At 35.3% G+C, this 25,027-nt stretch overlaps 1 protein-coding gene across 2 annotated transcripts in view; it reads left to right on the forward strand.

Annotated features, from left to right (window-relative positions):
* The first annotated feature begins 4,635 nt into the window (after positions 1-4,635).
* Positions 4,636-25,027, forward strand: part of cN-IIIB (cytosolic 5'-nucleotidase IIIB) — a 36,366-nt gene continuing 15,974 nt past the window's right edge. Inside the window, exons 1-3 of one of the 2 annotated variants that reach the window (XM_081746649.1) lie at positions 4,636-4,775; positions 19,433-19,531; positions 24,088-24,157. In XM_081746649.1, coding sequence (XP_081602775.1) covers positions 24,106-24,157 — 52 coding nt within the window. In that variant the 5' untranslated portion in view covers positions 4,636-4,775; positions 19,433-19,531; positions 24,088-24,105. Of the gene's footprint in view, positions 4,776-10,790; positions 10,994-19,432; positions 19,532-24,087; positions 24,158-25,027 lie in introns of those variants that run through there. The other variant, XM_081746648.1, reaches the window with a different exon arrangement.

Consider the following 25,027-nt stretch of genomic DNA (forward strand, 5'->3'; position numbering starts at 1 on the left):
CGAGTAACAGTAAGGTGAAATGGTCGTCGTAATACAAAATTCAAAATGTGAAGTGAGATCTGTCATGTGATTTCTGAACGCCAAAGGACAGAATATAGCTAACATCAGCACCTTAAGTTGTATTTTTTTTTCTGGGAGGGGACAAGCATTAATACGCGTATTTGGGCCTAATAGGAAAAGTTGTTTTTCTCATTCTTGGGCCCCCTCTTTCGATCTTTCTCTTACTCCTTATGGGCCGCCGGAGCCTGTAGACCCTCCCGCACGGCAAGGTCTGTGGGGCCGTTATTTACGCCCCTGGGCGCATTCTATACTTGACAAATTAATTAAGGGAACAATATTGACAAATCTCAAAGCCATACGAATAAATATTATTTCTAGGGTCCCTAATCGTAGACATTTATTTTTTTACTGAAATGTGCCCACGACTAATTTTTGTTTTATTTACCTTTTGTGTGCTGTTTTGTTTATGTAATGTAGTGAACCTGTTTTTCTTGATGCTTCATTAATAATTTCATGTTCATATCTTACATGGAGTAAGAAAATTTTGTCTTAAAATAAGCTCCCTCGAACGGCGGGGAGCTTCCCTGTAGGGCAGTTACCCCCTGATCTCCACAAGTTACGACCCTGGCTAACACCCATTAGGAATTGTGAGCCAACAGTACCGACAGTAATGAATCAAGTGAAGGTCAGGCAATGGCGCAGACAGTTTCAGGAAGGGCGTTCAAATATCCATGACAATGAGCGTACCGGAAGGTCTAGTGTTCAGACAGACCATCTGATGAAACGCGTTAACAAGAAAGTGCGATCCAAATCAGTGACTGACAATTGTGGCTGCACTATGATTCTCCTAAGGCAAATAAGTTCAAGCAAACACCATGAATTCACAATAATGAAACTAGCTAAAGAATTTCCAGAACTGTCTGCGAAAACTATGCATCGAAGTGTGACTGACAAGTTCGGTTATCACAAACTATGTGGGAGATGGATGCTAAACATGTTGACATAAATAAGCTAAGAATGACAGTATGCATGTGATTTTTTGGCCTGCTCGAGGGAGGACGGGGATGATATATTTTTTCACACGTGACGGAGGATGAAACCTGATATCGTACGCTACTAGGAAGTCAAAGGAGCAGTCAGTACAATGGCAAAAGGGTGTGATTCTTGTGGAATTCTTGGAATCTAGACGAACAATTACAGCAGATGTGTATTGCCAAACACTGAGTAATCAACAGCGTCCTATCCAAAATCGAAGAAGAGAAATACTGTACTCTAGAGTTTTAATCCATGACACGCCCGCCCACATACAGCATCTTGCACTGTTCAAACAATTCAAAGTTGTCGATGGGAACTATTCAATCATTTTATTTACACTCTCGACCATGCCCTTAGCGATTCCTTTCCTTTTTTCACTGGAAAAGTGACTTCCATCGAAGCGTTTCAACGAGAGTGCAATCCTCAAGACATCAGTTCTGGACTGGTCGCACCCCCCCCCCCCCACTTCGCGGTAGATTTTTACATAGAGGATATACGGAAGCTTGAGCCATGCTCTCAGAAATATCTGAAGGTTCATGGTAAGTACGTCGAAAAATAGCTAAGGTATGTACTGTTGTCCGAAAAAAAAAGAGTCCACATATACTATAACTTACATATTTTCATTAATAACTCAGTTTTGCCCATATATTATTAGGCCCCTACTTCATTGTGCTTTCTCTAACGAAGCAGTGTAGTAATGAATTTATTTGTATTTTTTGAGGAAAGAATAAAGCAAAATAAGACAATTATAAGCAAGAAACCTTTAATGCTATGAAACTTTAGTCGGTCAAATAATTACGCGAAGAAAATTCCAGGGTGAAATTTGAGGGGTATGACTCGACAAAGTGCACAGGTATTAGGAACATTCACAAAGGTGTAAAGTTTAAAGGACAGAAAACTACATATTTCTACGATGAGCATACAATTCATATTTCATACATAGTTCCAATATCAAAAATAAAATCAATACTTTTAGTTAAAATTATTGGAAAGACAGAAAATTGTTATTTAAATCTCTAAGTATGAATCTACGTTCGGAGCTATTCTATTAGCAATATTTAACACATCCTCTCATAAGTTGCCTCCATGGTCGAGAGAGTTTACTAATGCTGTAGAAATTCTAGACTAAAATGACAGCAGTTCGAGCCTGGCTGATGAAGTTTCCTTTTTTTCAATATAAGGAAACTTTTCTTTAAAAATAGGAAGTTATATTTTGGAAGTACTTGGAAAAACAAAATCAGATGAACTGTCACGTTTCAGAGGTCAGTTACATTTATTCGTCATGTCCATCATTTATATACGAAGCTTATGTCTGTGGCACAATAGATTCCGAGCTCGCTTCCCAATGGAACAGCTTTGAAGGCATTACGAAAAGTTTGGAACCCTCTTTAAAATGTAAGCTCATCTCTCATATAACCCTAATACTCAGGAACGTTAACTTCTAAAATAACTATTAGCTTACCCATATAATTAGCACGTTGACTTGGAATTGAACGTCCTAATTTCAATTGTCGACTTCGTCGTTGAAACTTTTAACTTTTGTGAAACTTTATATTTTAGTAAATACATTAATAAAATTCAACAGATAAACACATTTTGTTGTTTAATTTTCATGTCAAATTAGGCACGATATAATAATTTTTGGGATATGCATATTCAATTTCTTTTCATGATAATAGTAATCTACGACACAGTTTGAAGTAATAATATGGACTTGAACTGCTTTATTACCCACTTAACGTTTCTAATTTGCAATTGTGCCTAGTTTGAAGTTAAATATTGATTATGATTGGAATGTAAAAGCTCACTATCTGTAACTGAAATATTGCATCCACTTCGAAAACCTTATCAAATATACCAATATATTTAATGAGAAAGATCTAATTCCTTGTAGTAATTAAAAACTCGTTGCAAGTTTATTTAAAATGGTACTCATCGTTATTAAAACAGTAGCAAGAGAGTTGTCTGGGTTGTTTGGACATATTATGAAAAACTGAGCAATTTATACAGGGTGGTCCAAGAGTAGGTGTATACCTCTGCATTGATCAAGTATACCATTCTAGTTTATGGGTTTATTTGCCTCGGGTCTCCGGAGCTTAAGAGGTAAATAAAAACACAAAAATAAACAATAAAGGAACTAAAGTCTACCTGATGGTTAACAATAAGAAATGATATAAAATGCAATGAGCTGATCAGTACGATACTGTATACCTATTTTTGGGGCACCTTGTATATCATCGAATAGAATATATCAAAGTAGATGGAGTCTCATATGGGACCGAACTTGAAAAAGGATAGGACATGTGAATTACGAAATGAATAAAACAGTGTTAAACAGTGGGGACAACGAGAGACAGAGAAGAAGTATGGTGTACCAACAAACCAAGTATAGTTAACTACGTACATCGTGTGGGTGAAAATTATATGGCAACCTTCTAAACAGCATTCACCAAAGTCATGAGAACATGAGTGTTGAAGTCGGGTCAAGAAAATTAGTTCTACATATCAGAAAACCATAGATAGATAAAATGGTGATAGAAACAATATTGTAACCATATGAATGACACAGACTCTCAGCTTCGCACCATAGATATGCCTCCGAAGGCGGAAATTTCTCAGACTGAGGAAGTCTGATTCTCCACCAGGCCACTCCCTGAAATAATCATTGTTTAGTAGCTATTCTTAACAAATAAAATATTACATTTGTTTCTTGTTCTACATTTTGAAATGACAAAATCATAACTTATAGAGAATTATAACAAAATCATAGAGAATTATAATACTAATTAAGTAAATATTATCGTGTAAGCTACCGATTTCTGCTCGGATTAAAACTCGTTCGCAAATGTATGCTAATTTATCTTGCAGTTCTTTTATATACTCTACATCTTTCGGTTTTCAGAAGAATAACAGGTTTCTGTATTTTTAAACATATAGATTCCTGGATTATTTCCACTCTTTCTGACTGATCAGCTGCTGTTTGTACGTGTGTGTTGATTTCTGGGAAAACTCCAGTGTTAACTTGAATAGTGGTGAACGTTCTTTCATTTTTGTGCTTCAAAATTTTCTTTTAATACAGTGCAGACCTTACATGAGGATATGCACACCTTTGGCTCTCTAGTTACAAGTAATCTAAGTTGGTGTTAAGACTTATTATTATTTTTTCACTAAGTTCGAGTTTCAAATCTTATAGCGAAGTGGACCAGAAGGGTAATTTGTTTTCGAGTTGTTAGCCATTAAAGTTGGGGTTTGGAGATAGTCAAGCTTTTACCAAAAAAAAAAAAAAAAATCAGTAGACAAGATGAATGGGACTCATCTGACTTTCATCAAATATGGCATGGTGCTAGACCTTTATGAGCTTTGATTTTTCGTTTACATGTTTTTTTTTCTGGCACTAAGAAGGCTTTTTTTCTTCATATGGAAATTAACTCGTTATACTACATCATATAATAGAGACGAATTGCAACGTAACTCAAGTAATTCATCAAGTAACTATAACTACTATGCCGACTATCTGTTGATGGATAGCAAATTGGGCAGAAAGTGGTTAGGAAGAAATGAGCAACAAGCTAAAATGAGTGAATTGAGAAATGATTCAAAATATATGAAGGAAACTGTAGTTATTGATTAAATATTCTAGAATTGCATCTATATATTTGGATTAAACGATAAGAGGAATGTAAACGCAAAGACTCCAATGGTGAATATGCTTATAAGGTGAAGTGAAGATAATAAAAAAGGTAGATATAAGTTTGAGAGACAGATCTATTTCTTATTTATGTACTTTGAAGTAGGATGTTTTATACAAGTTATTAGGCCTAACATTAATTTGGTTGCAAATACATGCTAAGGTAATTAAAATTGGGATAACTTTGGAACTGGGGAGCCAAAATTAGGTAAAAACACTATGTTGACAGAAGAAATGAGTTAATGTTACGTAAGAGTAATTACTAAGTACTAACCTAATCTAACTTAACCTAGCCTAAACCTTCAAAATACGAATTTTAAGCAAAGAATTCTCCCAAATCCAATAATCCTAACCTAACCTAAGCTAAACTAACCCAAACTAACTTAAACTGACCTAACCAACACCTAAACCATAAAAAAAATACAGAAAATAAAGCAAGAATGCACGAACTTTAAGTAAAGATTCTGGCCCTCCAATTCCAAAAATACACCTTAAAATTAATAATTATAATTACGTTTTAATTTACAACATTGGGGAAGTAAAATGAGACGAAGTATGTTCAGAATAGTACATCTTTTAGCCTTTACAACTTTTTATGTTGACATAATTATTTGGAACAATTTGAGAAACTTTGTGTTCCTATTGATGAGGAACAAAAAGTACCTACACTATTGGCAGTAATTTGTACACCGGCGTACGAGGCCTTAAAAAAGAGTTTCATATGGCCAAATACACCAGCAAGAAAGTCCTTCGAACAATTAACAGTATTATTAATAACACAATTCGGGACTCAAACTAATCCGATATCGGACATGTACAGAGTAGACTTCATAAATTGGTTCAAGCCGAAGGACAGTCTGTAATGGAATATTTTATGGTACTGAGGAGGCAGATTTCTAACTGCGATAATAATAATGTGGACCATGTGCTATGTAACCAGTTTATGTTTGGAAGGAGTATGTTTAGTAGAAGGGGTCCAGAAGCACGTAAAAAACAAAATTGCAAGAGAAATGGATGATGCAGGTAATTAGATATAACATATGACTAACCTGACCTAAACTAACCTAAGGTAACCTGAACTAAGTTAAACTAACTTAATATTCGTAGAAATAAGAGTAATTCTATCATTTTTTGGGAAATTGTGTAGGACCCCTACACTAACATAACATAAACTAACCTAAACCCACGTAGCTTAACCAAAACTAACCTAACGTGAACAGAAATTACCAACATTGTAACATTTTTTTTAGAAAATAGAGCTGGACCCCTTTTGCTAAACATAGGTTGTGTGAAATAATGCAAGAGTCAGCTGGAAGGTACAGGTAATTACTAACTCCGGAAAGTTTATCTGTTCAAGATGCTAGAAACACAGCTGTTGCAGTAGAATAAACCGATTAGCAGGTTCACTCAACAAAACGATTCCAAACAAACAAGGAGATTAACACAACCAACTACAAGAATCTAACAGTAATGCATAAGAAAATAAGGACAATAAAACCAACCCCAACTATCGTCTAACGTGCAATTATCGACCAAAGCGGGCATAGATGCTACAAGTACGCTTGGTATCATTGACTAAATAGGTGTTCTGTTTACGGAAAACCATGTTTTAAATGTGTCCGTTATTATCACTTCGCAGCTAGATGTCCACAGCAAAGCAATACATAACCATCTATAATGCCAATGAATCAAACAAACAGAAGCAGAAAATTTGCACGAACAAGGTAGAAATACATTTGTAGAAGACACAGAATGGATAGAGAAGAGTTTATCCATTATTTTCCAAAGGAAGGTGAGATGATAAATATAAAGTAACAATAGCCACAAATGAAGTTTTACATGGCAATGAAATCATAGATACCAATTAAGATTGCTGGACAGATGAAAATGAGAGAGGCATGAGAAGAATTAGACATGAAAGAAATGGAAGATGGAAGCAACGAGGTGAGTTGCTTTCAACGATGTTATAAAATAGAGGATCTGCCCATACAACAAAATCATGAAGCCATACGTCACAGCTTCGCCACACCTACTCTGCCCACTCCGCGCCCCTAAGATCGCAATGTTTCGAGCCAACAATCATGGCGGAAACGAGAGTAGCCAATCAGACGTGCCGCCTCAGACGATGCTCAATTGTTTTTCGGCTTCATTGAGTTCATATAATGAAGATACATATGGGCAGATCCTCTATTTCATAACATCCTTGGTTGCTTTACACAATAGAAATGAGAACCGTTAGCGGAGGGCGGTACAAGAAGAAAAAGTACAGGTTGTGAAGAAAAGAAGAGAGAGAGGAGGATAGCCACTGAAAGAGGAAAAATAAGAAATTCACGAAAGGAGAAAAAGAAGCAAGATAAAGAATATGAAAGATGGAAAATTCAAATAGAAGTAAAAAAGAAATAATAAAGTTGAGAAAAGTAGATATAAATTGTACACAAGGATTGATGTTGGAAGGGTTGTAACCACGGGGGAGGGCGCACAATTGGGGTCAGGTCCCCTCAAATGATTTCTTGGACCCTCTAAATGATCAACTTTTAAAACATCATCGTGAGATTGCCTTGCTTTAGTCATTTAAAAATAACAAAGTTTACGTATAATTAATATAAGTTACCCTAAATTATTTACCGATCCTTACTGACCGAAAAATAACATGGTATCTCTTATGTGTAAGAAGTGACCAAATGCACAGCTTACTACATCTGCAACAATCAATTAATCTCTAGTGCTCCTGTGCGGATCATGTTCAATATGGAGCATGAACATATTTTATATAGGCCTATTTTAAAATAACTGTCAATCTATGCAAATCCAAGAATTTGTATCGTGAACGGAAACGTGATCACTGAAGCTATTTTTAAAACAGGGATGTATAAGAAATTAATTTGACATGGAAAAACTTCTGTTTGGCAACAGTCACGAATAATAAATAAAAATTTTTGCCAGGAAAGAAAGTAAGTGAAATTTCAAAGAAAATCATTTTTATGTAGATATGTTCTGTGTACAAAGGCTTAAATTGAAATAGTTATGCACAGTTATAACATTTGGTCCGGGGCAGTAGTTCTTGGTTAAGCATAACAAAAACTACCTGGTACATAATATTTAAGGAGAAAAAGCAAAAAAGGTAATAAAAAAGGGGGGGAAATCCTTTTTAGTTTCTGGACGAAAAACAAAATTTTCCGTTTTCTTCAGGCCTCAAAATTAGTAGCCGTAACAATTTGCTTTGACATTGTATATTGTAGCCAAAAAACGACGGCCCCTTCTTAGATAAATCTGCTGGCTACAACCCCGGGTGTTGGTTTTAATGCGTGATACTATTTACTTTTTTTTCCAAAACGTGTGGGAATGTAAATGTTAGTGGATAGCGAATTGGGCAGAAAGTGCGCTTAGGAAGAAACGAATAACAGCCTGAAATAAGTGAATTGAGAAATGATACAAAATATATAAAGAGAATTGTAGTTCCTCATTGGAGATTAAAGAATTATAGTTTAGTTTAGTTATTTCTATTCTATATATTTGGATTAAATCATACGAGAGATGATACAATTAGAGAGCGCAATGGTAAATATTCTTATAAGTTGAATTAAAAAAAAAAAAATAGAAGTGAACTAGAGAGACAGAGTTATTTCATCTTACTGAACAAATTCACATATTTCTAAAATTTACAGAGCACATTTATAATAATATTTCTATAGACCAGTGTATAAATGAACGAAATATGGTGTGTTCTTATCTGTGAAATACATACCTACATAGAAAAGTGAAGCTTTACTATACGGATCAATAGTATAAGCAGTAGTAGCAGTATAGGTATACGAGTAGGCCTAGTAGTAGTCCGGGGGGATGAGAGGAATTTTCCCTCCCAATCACATTTTGTTCCCCCCCAAAGAAATCAACTGAAATATATCCACCGGGGATGCTTTCTCCCCCAAACTGTTTAGAACAACGCCAAATTTCATTTTTTTTTTTTTATTTCGTGTAAGTTTAATCTGCTGACTGAGTGGAAGATTTCAATATGAGCGGAAAAATTAACATATGCTTGTGGTCATGGGTATCGCTCAGGCCAAATTATTAAGTAAATAACCCTTAGAAAGCTACGAGCACAAGCGTGAGTACAACATTTAAACACGTTCAGCAAGGTTAGGTGTGGTGTGTGCATGTCAGACAATATATACATAGTTATCTATTGTCGGTGGATTTATTGAATTAATCATATTTATGTGTATCTCTGTGTGTGTGTGAGAGGGGGTAAGGCATTATTGTCTCATTTTGAATTATTGCACCTTCAGACTGTACGTCCTGTTGCCCTAATTTCATCTCCCAACATATAGGGCTTTATGCAGAGTCGTTCTGACGCGTTATTAGTGCCATACTAAAGAGCTCGACTTTACATATGTTTCCTGCAGTAGTCAGGCTTTTAGTATGATGCTAATCATATGTCAAAACGACTCTGAATAAGGCACATATAATATAATACTACATTATTACTACACACTGTGAGTAGTAGGAGTAGTAGTAATAGTAGTAGGAACGGGTTAGAAGTTCCGCAGAGGTTGGTTGAGTTCTGTTCTCGACATAAAGACTTGCCCAAATTTTTCTGCAAATTTTACAAACTGTGGATCCGTATAGTAAAACTGCACCAATAGAAATACACTAATAGAAGTGTAACCTACATAGCACGGTGTCGCCAATAAAGTAGCAATTAACCACAGTATACAGTCAAGTATCTGAACTTAGTGTGCTAACTTATGACGCGCAACCATAGAAGTGACCGTGGCCCCGGGTTCGATCCAAGGTGAGATACACTCGGTCGAAACAGTGTAAAACGCTTTGTCAGGCCAGCCACCCTGAATGAGGTTTTTCTGGGTTTTCCTCATTCACACCAGGCAAATGCCGGGGTGGTACCTAACATATAGGTCTCAGGCCGCTTCCTTCCTTCCCCCATCCTTTGTTCCTTCCCTTTCCCCAGATAGTGTGCTCGCTGAGGGACGTCATCCCTCAAAACGTGAAGGGCTGAATGGCCTTAGATACCGAAAGCCCAGAAATCTAAATCCTAAAAATCCCATAGAAGTGTCCGGGAATTAAAAGATCCACTTATTTATGAAATTTACGTACAGTACCCGTAAGTATGTGATATGTTATTTTGGAGCAAATTTCAAGTTAATGAAAACATATCGGCATATTATTACCTATAACGATCTTAGTGACGGACAGGCTAGCAACCAGAGGGGGCTAGGGGTCTGGCCCCCTAAACTTTTCGTGGCCCGTCCAGACCTCAATACCAACTGCTGTCAGTCCTCATCGCCGAGCATGCTAGCGCAGGGGCTAGTAATGGGTTCAGTCCCAGCCCAAGGATTTTTTTTATTATTTTTTAAAATTCATAAAACTTTTATCATTAAAATAAGATACAAATAATACTCATTTACTCTTGTACATCCTTACGTCACCAAACGTAGCTGAAAGAACTTCAGTGAGCGAAGGGTGTTAGAAGCCCGACAGGGATCGTTTTGAAATCCCTTGACCCCTATAATAATACCACTGACATTACGTCACATTCGGGTCTGTGACCAACAGTTGGCTATGGTGGAGCATGAAAAAAATTGCTGCTTGCTTCACTCCTGCTCTCACTCGGTTAGATACAATGCGTGCTTTTTAGCGTTGTTCTAACTTTTTGCACAAGCCCTCTTAAAATGAAACACATCCAGGGATGTATGGAGATGTATTCCATGAATTTATGTACTGACCCATGTAACAAATTTGCGCTCTAAAATTGATTTGTTTGGAAGTAGACTTAAGGGGCCCTATTCAGAGTTGTTTTAACGAATAGTTAGCGTCATACTAAATGCTTGACTACTGCATGAAACATATGTTAGTCAAACTCTTAAGTATGGCTCTAATCACGCGTCAAAACAACTCTGCATAAGACCCAAGGGAATTAAGATAAATAAAATAATTTATTACAACCCTGTAATAAAGTAAAACGTTAATAATATGTTATGTTGACTTAAACTACTACAGAATGAGCCCGAGAAGAATTGCTCATTCTGATGTATCTGTTGGTATAATCTGTGTTCATTCAGGTGCGAACTGCGAAGTGCTTAAGGTCAAGGTTGGATGTGTAAATGCTTAATCAGCTGTGAAATTGCCTAATTAACAGCTATTTTAAAGGAGGAATTCTATTTTGTGTAACAATAGAATCAAACATTACATAATAAGTATTACAGCTTTTCCAGCAAAATGGCAGAAGGTGTAAGCGCATCATTTTTATCAAAGGTATTTGTATTCGCATAGTATTTGATCAAATCAGCTGATACTATCAATTTGTTTTGTTAGTATTTAATCAGTAATAAGATTGTCGAGTTTCTCAAGGAGAATTCTGTATGCTGAACGAATAGGAAGCTTTATCTTTTCTCGAGTAATGCTAATTTTACTATTGTGCCTCAATGGTAGGTTTATTCCGGTAAAATCTGATTAACTTAACAGCTTAGCATCGAGTTGGAAGTATCGAGAAAAAAAAAAAGCTTGTTCATGATACTCCAGTACATTGTGCAGTGTTATTATCTTGGCTTACACACAGTAGATTGATAATGCCCCTGCAAGCTGATATACCATAAAATAAATTATTGATGTGAAAAGTACACAAAACCTGTGATAGGTTGTCACTACAAGCAAGGATGGTATCAATTTGGGGTAAGAGCAGGGCTGAAAGGGTACGCCTGTGTAGTAGAACCATAGACACCAGGCGCGAAGCGACGATGGGTTTTTGTAGAAACAATTTATTATACGGATCCATAATATAGTAGTAGTAATAGTAGGAAGGGTTAGAAACCCCGCAGGGATTGGTTGGGTTCTGTTCTCGACATGAAATGGGCAAATTAAAGACTTCCCCAATTTTTTTCTGTACATTGTAAAATCTATAGATCCGTATAGGGTAAATGTTTAGCGGAAAGAGTCCAGCAGTACGTAAAAAGTAATTAAAAAATTAAAAAAATACGGGGGAAATGCAAGTACTTTGACCTAACATAACCTAACCTTAGCTAAACTACCCTGAATTAATCTATACTAACCGAATATTAATAGAAATAAGCGAAATCCTATAATTTTTTTGAAAATTATGCTGGACTCCTACACTAATATAATATAACAGAAACTACCGAAATATTAACATTTTGTGAGAAAAAATAGCTAGGCCCATCTGCTGAACATTATCCACGTATAATAAAACTGCACCAGAAGCTGAACATTACAAACAAGAATTGTATTTAATTTTAGTATGAAGACTTTAACTTCGTTCTGGGAGAACTACGGTACTGGTGCAGAATAGTTCGTCATATAAATGGTAATTTTACGGTTTATATGGGTGAGTGTAAATGTAAAAATTTGTCTAGGATATTAATTTCCATTGTTGGAGCATTAATGCACAATAACCGAAACCACTTAGGGACTGTTCTAGATTGTTAGCATGGAATTTCCAATTGACTAGATAATCCAATAGGGATGGCCTTTTTCGAAAAATCTGTTTTTCGATTTTCGGTAATTTCATTTTTCACTTTTTCGAAAAAGTTTTCGTTTTCGTTTTTCGAAAAATTTTGTTTAGTACTTTTGCAGTTGTGTTGTTGTTTAGTAGTGGGGGGCCTTTTTCGAAAAATCTGTTTTTCGATTTTCGGTAATTTCATTTTTCACTTTTTCGAAAAAGTTTTCGTTTTCGTTTTTCGAAAAATTTTGTTTAGTACTTTTGCAGTTGTGTTGTTGTTTAGTAGTGGGGGGCCAACACTGACGAAGACAGAAAACAACGGGCCCTGCGGGGCTCTAAGCCGCCTTCACTCGCTAGCGCTTGCTCGGCAATACTGTCTCAATTAAATGTTATTAACCTATCCTAAACGAATGGAATAGAATATCGCAAAAAAGTTTGTTGAAAACCTTGCTCCTCAAAACTAAATAATAACCGTTTATGGTAATAATATAGTGATCATCATATTTATTAAACTGTTGTCCTGGGTACTTAGTTTAAAACTCAGGATCGTACCTCCAACCCCCGACTTCCATTTGTGTTTAAGTCATTGTCCTCTGTATATTTCAGTTCTCGCTGGAAAATTGTCAAGCACCAATGTGTCACAGGTAGGAATCTATATACAATTTCATTCGTGTATGTTTGCCAAACTTGTAATTTGGAGGGAAAAAAAAAAAAAAGAAACGCAAGGACGAGATATGAAGACTCCGCACATCGGGGTACTTGATACAAAACAGGTCAGCAAGTGAACATACTCTTAAGTCCTGTACTCGTGCTGAAACATGAATAGGAATTTTTTTAAAAAAATCTTTCTTCACGAAAACCAAAATAACAAGAACTGAACCTGGAAAATAGAAACCTTGATCATTGATGGGGCATCATAATAAATAGGTAACGATATCCAAATAGAAGTACAGTTTATTTTTTCAAGTGTAACTATTGTATAAAACTAACTCTATGGCCTATGGAACCCGGAGGTTCAATGCCGCGTTCACAAAAGCTCTCCACTGACTTCTGTCCTTAGCTAATTGCATCCACTTTGTATTTCTATTTTGTATTCCTATTTCTGCGAAATCCATCTTAATATTGTTCTTCCATCTGCGCCTAGGTCTTCCTAATGGTCGTTTTCCGATGGGTCTTCCAGTCAAAACTTTGAAAGCGTTTCTACTTTCTTCCATTCTAGCTACATGACCCGCCCACCTAAGCCTCCTAGACTTGACGACCCTAACAATGTTCGGTAAATCGTATAAATTATGTAGTTTCTCGTTATGAATTTCCGCCATTCCCCGTTCCCGTTCCTCTTGGGTCCGAATATTCGTCTCAGGATCTTGTTCTCAGATGCTTTCAGTCTATATTCTTCCCTCAGAGTAAGCGACCATGTTTCGCAACCATACAGAACAACAGGCATGATTATCGTTTGATATATTATAAGCTTCAAATTCTTCGACAGAATTCGTGACGACAAGAGATTTTGAACCGAATAGTAACACGAATTCCCTGCTTTTAGTCGACATTTAATTTCTTCGTGAATATGATTTTCGTCTGTTAATATTGATCCTAGACATTTGAAAGTATCCACTTTATCAAAAGTATCATTTTAATATTTTAACGCATCTATAATTTGCCGTATTACGGTCCCGACGCACTTCCATGTATTTAGTTTTCTCTGCATTTACTTCTAAACCTATGTCCCTGCAAGAGTTTAATAAGATCTCTGCATTTCTTTCTATTGTTCTCCTATTATCCCCTATTAAATTTACATCATCAGCATATGCCATAACCTGGTGAATACCGTTCAACTCTAGGCTCTGGTTGCTATCTTTGATTTTCCTTATGGCATATTCCAGCAACTATTGTATATATTATATTTTAATAGGGAATGGTCGCAGTGGTTTTTACAAAGGCATAAACAAGAGTGCCGAAGTTCAAATTAACTGGGGGTAAGGCTGTTTCATTATAAGAATGAAAGGTGTAAGTGCTAAAAGTGTGAGTATTGTTTTCAATCATAAAAGATAAATTTCTCAATTGACATTTTAACGACTTGAGTGCAAAAGGAATAAGTGATATTTATTATACAATTTTGCAAGTCCCTAAAACTGGTTTAATCAAGCAACAGCTATTCAACAGACAAAAAATCAGAAGTGCTGAAGAAGTTTGATAGGAGTATATCACTGAAAAATTGTTACTTTTTTTTTTCTAAATACAGGTTTTACGATTTTGTAGAGGAAAATCAAATGATAAGTGAATGCTTTTCATTCTAGCTTACATTAGAACTTCTTTGACTTATTTAGAAATAAAATCTGACCGAAGTAAAATATTTGTAATATCGTCAAGTAATATTTGTAATCGGCATAAAGTACACTATTATTTATTAAAAGAATGCGTGATATCAGGATTATACAAGGTCCCGCTTAGGCCTATAACAAATGAAAGTGAGAGCTTTTTTACTTACCAAGCTTTACCGTCCAAATTTATCACTTACACACGGACAGAACAGCTTTTTTTTTATTATTTTTATTATATATAACAAATGAAGAAAACTACCGAACTTCTAAGTGTGCACGGCAAATGTCGAAACTGTATTCCATTTCAATCCAAACGTTGTGAAGCATCTGGTGTGATTGGTTATTGCAATCGCAATTCTTTCATGAAAGTAATCGAAATTTTCAACCTCAGCAGAATAAACCTCTTCTTAAGCAAATCTTCTTAACAGAAAGTTACACACAATAAGATCTGGTAATTGTGGAGACCGTATTTATGAACTTCGAACTTATTTCATTCTATCTTTCGTCATTCGGTTTTATGCAGTAGTGAAGTTAAATCTTGAGAGTATGCAGGCATAATCTAGTGTGGATTACCCTATGCACAGTTTATTTGAGGATTTGTAGTTGCCTGCTAGCTTGTTGTATGGATTTGCGGGGGCTTCTGTTAAATGCAACCCAAATTCTCTGCTTGGTGAAGCCACAGTTCGACTTTGAAAGACTCTTGAAAAGGGAGACTTGAAGGAGGCACAAATCGATCAAGAGATGCTGGAAGGTGTTATATCTTCGAAAGAAAAGAAGTGCAGACAGCACAAGGACGTTCATGGTTATCAACAAAGTATTGAAAAGAAGGGAAATGCTCTCATGACATAATTCTTCAGTGCGCGATCAAAGGAAAGGTGAAATTAGCCCTTGTGAAGTATCCTGTCAGAGATTGATCAGTCTACAAAGTTTTTATATATATATATATATATATATATATATATATATATATATATATATATATATATACATGATTTAGTCTAGGCACTCCTATGCCTATTTTATAAAAGTTGATATATTTCAATAATGAAATACCTCATAAGTTATTATTACTTGTAAATTGCATTAACTGTGTATTTTTGTACTGCAACGACATTTCTCATATTTTTACTTCAAATAATACATTTCGAAACTTGATTTAAATCACATTACTGTATCTGGTACCCTACGCATTAGATTTTTTCTTTTACTGTTAGGATCACGCAGGTAGGACCTAAAAGATTGTAATGTTAGTTCGTCCATCCGTCCGTACTCTTGAGCGAAAGCATTGTTTATTTAATTATTTATTTATTGCAATAACTTGCTAGAATAGTTATCTCCGACGAGTTTGTTAATGGAGACAGTTTTTAGTGGAGGCATCATCTTAGTGGATAACGGTAACTTACGTTCATCTGTTACTCTACAGGATATCTCTTGAATAAAATAGAATTTTTGAATTCTGTTTTCTATATTAGATAGGTGGAATGATTATTTCATCCGAATTTGTTAATGGAGTCAACTTGTTAACTTCTTCATGTTCAACGGAGGCTCTTGATATTCCATTTTTTTCTATTCAAATAAAGCTGTTATAATTCTAGAGTGCTAGAAGTTAGACTTTGCGCCGTTAGATGGCAGTAAACATCCTCCAACGGTTGACGTCTACCGGACGAAATTGAAACTTCCAGAATGATGCTCTTGATTGTCTTCACTTTCAGTAGAGTTTACTTATGTGTTTTCTGTGTTACTTTTTCATTTATACAGGGCAGGGTGGAAAAAAATCATGATTTTTTAAAAAAAAAATCATTTTTGTTGATTTTTTTTATTTAAATCGATTTTTTTGATTTAAATCAAATCTTTCTCCTCGTATAATACAAGTCGCAAACTGAAGAAAAAGCATTAGGAATTTGTATTAAATGCTAATTATGCCATTTAAGTGAAAGTATTGGGGTTGAATTTTGAATTATCCCCAGTCGTTAACCTATATCAATCCCAAACAATGTTTCTTAACCCTTTTAAATTATGGCTCTTTTTAAAGCTAAATTATAGACTTTCAGTCAAGCAACTACAGCATCAACCCTATTTATCCTAGGATCATGGTACATACATCACTCTCTTTAGAATAGAACAGCTTTTGAAACGGTAACATTCACATTTCCCTATCATGTCCCTGAAGCGGGAAATTTTGAGTAATTGGCATTTTTTTTACTTTTTTTTAATAAAAAATTTTGATCCCCTCTGGATTACCCTGTGTTAACGCACAGATTACAAAATCAACTGGGAAATACTAAGGGGTGTACTAAATGTGTGTACAAAATTTCAAGCTTCTATCTTTAGTAAGGGTGAGGAAACTATTTAACAATGAGCTAAGAACATTCCCACGATGACCCGGATGTAATATAAAAATTTCCTCAGATATCCCTATTTATCCTAGGATCATGATTTGTACATTTTTCTCTTCAGAATAAAACAAATTTTCAAACAGTACCCTTCAAATATCTCTATCACCTATTTGGGACGAGAAAAACGAATTTTCTGTTAAAAATATCTTTTTTTTTTTTAATTTTTACCTCTGTGGACCCCTCCCCCTGTATTAAGGCAGAGATCTGAAACAAATCTGAAAAATACAGAGGGGTGCACTGAGTAAATGTGCAAAATTTCAATCTCGTAGGTGCAAAAGTAAGCCCGCGAAACATAATATTCCCCAAATACCCCAGATTCCCGTATAAAACAGGATCTCAGGGAACAGTTTCCTGAGACATCCCTATTTATCCTAGGAGCATAGTACGTACATTATTTTCTTCAGAATAGAACAGCCTTTCAAACGATACCATTCATATGTCTCCATCTGAGACGGGAAAATCACGAAAAAAGCTATTTTTTGTTAAAAATATCTTTTTTTTTTTTTTTTTTAAAAAAAAAAGCATTTTTGCCCCTCTGGACCCCGCTGTTTCCACGCAGAGATCTGAAAACATCTGAAAATTATTAAGGGGTGCACTGAACGAGTGTGCAAAATTTCAGTCTTCTGAATGCAAAATGTAACCCGCCAAAACTTAATAATACGCCATAACAAAAAATATCTTTTAAAATTTATGACGTCATCACACACTATGTCTGAACGCAGAAAGGTGTGAAAGCATATGTAACGTGTTCTAAAATGCCTCCAGTCTTGAAGAAAACGAAGTGAAAAAGCCGTATTGGTACTTTTTTAATCGAATAATGAAGACTCTGCACTATCACCTAAAAATAGGTAATATAATTTAAAAGATTAAGCATTAAGGAAAAAGTACAGTAACATTTATCAAAATGACACTTTTTATCACAAAAGTTACTGATATTTGGCAGGGGTCTATTTTTAAAAACTCAGAACTAGCTTGCAGCATGAAATACATAAATTAAAAGTACTTTTCTTCGCTTAAAGTTATAAAATTAAAAAAAAAAATGGAGAGAGGATAGGACCCCTCTAAATACGCCCTATTATCTGGGAACAAACAAACAGACACGCACAAAAAAAATTTTCGTCTTAAATGTCGATGGTGATTTCCTCGTTGGAATAGTTAATGATTTTAAAACCCAAACCCAATGTTACGAAAAGAAGAAAGTAGGATTGCTCCGTTACCTGTTCAAAACGGGATTTTCCCTAATCATCCTCTGCATGACACTTGTTTTCATACTATACCGTACATTTGAGTCTCATTGTATTATGATTGTTAACTTCCATAATTGAAATAACAGAACAGAAACCGGATTTTACTTATTTTCACTTTAAATTAATTTATTTCGGAATTCGATTTAAATCAACGATTTTTATTTAAAAAATCAAGTGATTTAAATCTTGATTTATATCGTGATTTAAATCAGACTGATTTAAATCAATCCACCCTGATACAGGGTGTTTCAAAACAACACCAACAACGTTTGGGAGGTGATTCCTAAAACCAAGATAAGACAAAAAGTATAGACCAACCTGGGTGCTCAAATTCTTCCTTTCGGAGTTGTAGGCTGCCGAATGCATGAAAACATGGACTTTAAATTTAAAGGTGCATAGCTCCAAAACTATGGGGCCTACCGTAGTCAGGTCAAAGACTTCACTTAGGAACTAACTTGTGCGCTATTCCAAAATATATGTTTCAGAAGTCTGAGTACTCACACAAATTTTGTAGAAAAAGTTAGGCTACGGGCATATAATTTGAAGTACTTTTCAACTATCTCTATAAAACTGGTTGCGGAAGTACCGTAGGATTCTGAATCATTGATATTTAGATAGAGCACATATTGGTTCCTAAGTGAAGTCTTGACCCGACTACGATACGTCCTATAATTTTGGAGCTATGACCCTTTAAATTCCAGTTTTTCGTGTTTTCGGCAGCCTATAACTTCGAAAGCTAGCATTTGTTCACCCAGGTTTTATCTTACCTTGGTGTCAAGAATCACCTCCCAAACGTTGTCAGTGTTGTTTTGAAACACGCTGTAGGTAGTCTCAGACAGTAAGTTCTGGTTTTCTAATTTTCGCGCTTGATGATATAAACTATGAGAATCGCTCGCATGAATAGTTTATAAAAGTGGTTTCTTCGGTGGAATTATACATCATTCATTTTTTTAATGTCAAGGTTTCTTGGGTTTCGAGAACAAGTTGACTTACTTTGAACGACATTTCGGCCTCTGATAATTCTAATGTCAATCCAGATCTGAGTTTGAAATTTAAATATTAATTTGAATTAAAAAATAAAAAAAAATATATAAAAGAAAACATTAAACAAAAAACATTAATTAATTTACTAAATCTAAAAAAATCGATGTGAGTTATTTAAATATGTTTATTTTGAGTAGTTCTATAGATACAGTTTTTTTTTATTATAATGTAATTATAACTATTTCTTTCGTCTAAAACCATACAATATTACAATATGTATTTTTACACAGATAAAAGAACTTCAGAAGGACACAGTAAGAATCAAGGACCGTGAGGCTGTAAATGAAAAGCTAAAGAAACTGATTGAAGAAGGAACGAGTAAATTACAGGTGAGATTTAATTTTGTAACATTTAGTAGGTTCTACAATACTACCAGTGTTTCAAAGTGCTTAACCTTTCTATATAACAACTGACTCGCTATACCCTTTTAATGAACTTGTAAGCTCAGCTCTTGAAAACCTAAAACCGCCTACATCAATTTATCCAGTTGGTAATTAATACAGCCTTCTTTTAAGCTTTATTTTATTCTGTAATTCCTAGCATGATAGTCGCATTTCATTTGGTGAAAGGACACTGTGAAGATGCCTCATGGAATGGCATGACATATACATATATATACAGGGTGGTAAGAAACTATTTGAACAAACTTAGGGAGCTGATTCCAGACACCAAAACCAGCAAAATAGTCCTCTGGAACTTTGGTCAGTGAAGAATAGTTTCGGTGATATAAGGTGCCGTAATCGTGGAAAAATGAACTTCAGAGGGCTGTAATTCAAAAACAACGCAACGTAGAGAATGAGGTTTAGGACATGACAATCGAAATCATACCTGCTCGATTGAAAAATGTATGTTTCAAACCTCCGCAAGGTTCGAAAGTGTAACATGAGGAATGCGTTTCAGTTTTGCGTGCGAGGTGAGTAATACGCTTTCTCATTTTGAGGAAGTATAAAAATTACTCTGAAACTTCAAGTTGAGAGAATTATTATATACAGAAGAACATGGAAATGGGGCGGTATGGCACAATTGTCGTACTTTTTTTTTTTTAAACAAAATACCTGCATTTAGTTACGTATTATGTTGTTTTGGTTTCCTGTGAACAACTTGTTAAATAATAGTTGTATTTAGTTTGTAATAAACAAAATAGTTTTAACATACAGTTATTAAAACTAAATAATAATGTTATCTAAAAAGTAGTTCAAAGGAAACGAAAACAACATGATATGTAACCAACTGCAGTTGAGATCGTTCCTCTAGTCGCGCCCTTAAGTTAGGCTTTAGGGATGTTGTTATTCTGGCAAACCTGTAATTTTCCTTTCACTTATGAATAAACAAGCAAAAAAAATAAAAAATAAATGATAAATTTTGTATTATTTTTAGTAAGTCAGGCTCTTAATGCTTAAGAAACATTGTTTGGAATTGAAATAGGTTAACGATTGGGGATTAATTCAAAATTCAACCTCAATACTTTCTCTTAAATAGCATAATCAACATTTAATACTAATTCCTAATTTTTTTCTGCAGTTCGCATTATACGAGAAGAAAGATGTGATTTAAATTTAAAAAAATAAAATAAACAAAAATTATATATTTTTTTAAATCATGACTTTTTTTCCACCCTGTCTGAAGCTGATTGCTGTAGTGTAGGAACGGTAGTACATAATGAGTTAAGCGTTCTAAGAGTATATTTCATCCCCACTACAATATCTGTACTTAAACCGGAAGTGGCAGATAGCTAATACAACTTCCGGTTTCAATATCGTGAAAATATCACGCTATACAAATCAAATTCCTTCACGTAGTGTACACGTGGCATTGCTACTTGTTTGTAACATAAACTGTTTCAAGGTTTTCTTTTGCCTCTTCTTCGTTGTGTGTTAAATATGCATTTTAAAGCATACATGAGTAAACTGCCCTATAGTGTACATTTCTTCTGTGTTATGTAACAATGTTTCCACTATTTTCTGGTAAATTACTTGTTATCCATACCTGCTTTGTAATTCCTTTATTTCAGTTATATATAAATACTAGCTGAAATACTGTTTTTTCGCATGAGGAGAGGCGTTTATGGAAACTATAACCTGTATTTGAACCTCTGTTTCCCCTTTAGGATACGTATTTCAATAATGAAAACCCATAAGAATATATTTTTGGCATAAATTTTTGAACCCCCTACCCACTTTGGATACGCCCTTTAATCACAGGGGCATGATTAAAACCAGTTGACGTAGGCACTATATTCCAGAATTCATTTTAAATGGGGGAAGGGAGGCGGTGGCTCAGTAGTAGAGCGTTCACCTTTTGTGCGTGGGGTCCCAGCTCGCGCCAAGTGAGATTTGTGGTGGGCAATCACCGTCTGCGTGGGTTTCCTCGGTGTTTTCCGGTTTCCTGTCACTTTTTCATCCCACCATTTCATTCATTTCTCATCATCACCGTCTCCCTTTCCTCGGTGCATAACGTGGGACGTTAAACTAAATATTTCATTTCATTTTAGACCGGTTACCCATTTTCTCGTGTTGCGATCACAAACAACAGATAACGTCAATTTCAGTATGGAGAAAACTATAGACATTGCTCCATTTCCTCCCTTACAACGGGAAATTTGAAAAGCCGTGGGACACGTTTCCACTTACTTTTAATGAGAAGTTTAAATACTAATTTCATGCCTCTATCTCCCTAAGGATACGCCCTGGAATCAAAGTGACTTGATAAAAATCCAGGGTGGGTACTAAGTATCTTCAGTAATTCAATTCCAGCGGGTCAGCTGTTCTTTCGTAATACAATCACAAACAAAAGACAGCGTTTCTTTCAATGTGTCGAAAAGAATGTAAAATGCACTCCCCCTTTTCCCTTAACTCCTATAGGAACACACGTTCATTATAACATAAAGGTACACGTGCGGTCATTTTGACCGTGTATGCATTTTTAATATTTTTTAACCTATTTTACTATTTAAAAACATCGTAAAGCAATAAAAAGATTAAAGAACATTTAAATTAACAAAGATTATTAGACGTGACTGATAATAAATGTATTACAATTTTGAAACTTTTGCAAAAACAGAAACTTGTTATTAAAATTATCAAACACTGACATATTATATACTGATGTAAGTTAAAGTTCACAAACTCCCTCAGTTTCTTTGCTCACTCACACACATTCTTCAGCACATTCTGTACATACTCTTGTTTTACGTTATCCACATATTTCGAGGTTGCACTTCATGCATTTGTGCTATCTTGATGCATTTTCTATCACTTCCTGTGGGGCACCTCTCACATGTTTTCCTTTTCTGAAGTCGATCATCAGGCACACATTCAACCTGGGGAGCAGCAATGTGTTGCGATATTCTGCGTGGTGATCGGGGCGGGGGAGAGAGGAATGGTATTGTGAACGACGAGTGCCAAAATCAACCAGAGTTGCCAATATCAGAAGGTAAAAATGCCTATCGGTCAAATTGACCGATGTATACTTATAGGTGTTAAAACAAGAAATTTGAGAAAAGCTGGGACGCGTTTCCGTTTATTTGTAATGAAGAGTTTACGTACCGAGTTTCGTCTTCCTAACTAAACAAGTTCACGAGATATTCAATTTTTTGCATAAATCATGCCCACCGTGCTTCGGTCCTTTAGATATGCATATTAACCGGTTGACTAACATGAGTACCAATAATGGTACTCACATTACTTGCCACGGTTGTCATGAGTACCGTATTTGGTACTCGCCACTTGTTTTCCTTAGTCTCACGTGGTTCTATATCGGTACTCACTTTGATGTGTTTTGTCATGTGTTTGGACAGAGTAACAATCACGCTTCAAAATGGCAGCTTTAGCGTTCAAATATCTTTATTTTTAAGAAAGTTGTTGCATTATAGATTTAAGAGTTCTCTGTCCGTATATTACTGCTCGAATTGAGGTTTATAATGTGGATTTCTACATTATGCTTTGTTGTTTATATCATTAGTTTCATTCCAACCAACAATTGCAAAAAATACAGACTCCGTAGTTGGCGAAAGTGTTACACATGAATTTATTTAGCAAAACGTTGTACTTGCTTCGTTCAGAGATTATTTTGTCAACAGCACGTAAAATAAAAGGAAGAAATCGGTCAGGTAGCGAATGCAGAACCAACAAAATTTATGGTAATGTATAAAACAGGAAGTATCTTAATCAGAAGAACATCTGATGAGATATTCAAATTGATGACGTAATTATGCGCGAGGTACCATCTTTGGTACTCATGGCAACCAAAATAAAAAAATTGCTCTTTTCCCATGCGTACCAAATTTGGTACTCGTGCATAATTACGTTATCAACTTGCATATTCCACCAAAATCTGCATTTTTTTGCAATTTTGTGAGGTCAATCGAAACTGGCAATGTAAAAAAAGTAATGTAGCCTCGGGGGCAACGCTGATGATAATGCCATTACAGTCAACCTGTTAAGTAAATTGACATGATTAAAACCTTAAAATAGGCTGTGGTCCACTCATGTGCCACTAATTATCAAATTCGATGTAGCGGTCTAGAAGTTGGCCGTCAAACATCGTTATGTTCATTACCTCTGGTGCGTGAGGTCCATGTTCGATCCCCGGCCAGGTAAGTTTGTGGTGGACAACATCGTGTCCGTGGGTTTTCTCAGGACACACTCATTTTCTCCCACATTTTATTCCACTAGTTCTACCACAATGGTTCACTTGCTTCTATCATGCGTCTGCCTTAGTGTAAAGGGCGTAATCGTTGGATCTTAAACTAAAAGATCAATATGTTCACTTTATTTATACTGATTGCTGCTGTGATTGAATTCGTGCAATTTAAATATTCTTCTCGCATTTGTTTTTGTTTGTAATCTGAAATATTTGTTAAAAGTGATATTTGTTTGTTTTCAAGGTGATCACGGATTTTGATATGACACTAACCAAACAACACCATAATGGAAACAAGTGTCCAACTAGCTATGGTAAGTAGCATTACAAACACACACATACACACACACACACACACACACACATATATATATATATATATATATATATATATATATATATGGGGAGGAAGAGAGAGAGAGCGTGGTTGAAACAAAGGGATCCATAAGTGGGTATAGAAAATATAGTGGTTACCTCAAAATAGTGCAAACAATCACAGTACTTAAAGAAAGAAAAAAAAAAGTACAACACGAGCCCTTTAGGAAAAGCGCTCTGATGAAGGGTTTACTGAAAGTGCTTATTTTATACTTGTTTGGGTATTATTAGATTTAGGAATTTTAGATGCAAAAGTTTTGTTTTTAAAAAGTGTAAGAAAAGGTGAAACATTGTGGGGGAAAAAAAAGAGGTAGATATCAGTAGTAATATTCATACAAATAGCTCCCAAAACTAATTACATAATATACGTATATAAGAACGCGAAATTCACTGATGTATTAATGAGTCCTAGAACAAAATGTTATTAAAGCCTCAAATCCAAGAAACTTAAAGTTGATATTTAATATTTGATTTTTTTTTTTTCAATGAGGTTGCATTTCTGGTTTGCATATTTGCATTCAACTCGGAAGACTCCGGTTCGGTCTTCAATGGGAGCGTACGTGGTTAGGATTTCACGTTAAACTGTAGGTCCACGTTTCATATAGTCCTGGTACTAAACGAGTTTGTATGTATTTTCATTATATTAATGAAAGGTAAAAACAACCATTTTTAGCATACCAAATCCTCTGTAGGTGCAAATTCAATGGTACACAAACGACTGGATAAGCATAGTGGTTAGCGCATCAGCACGGTACGCTGAGGGTCCCGAGTTCGAGTCCGGTCCACTCATTCATATTTTCACTCTTTGT

This window comes from Thermobia domestica, chromosome 18 (assembly GCF_964235325.1).
Source record: "Thermobia domestica chromosome 18, izTheDome1.hap1.1, whole genome shotgun sequence".
NCBI classification, from domain to species: domain Eukaryota; kingdom Metazoa; phylum Arthropoda; class Insecta; order Zygentoma; family Lepismatidae; genus Thermobia; species Thermobia domestica.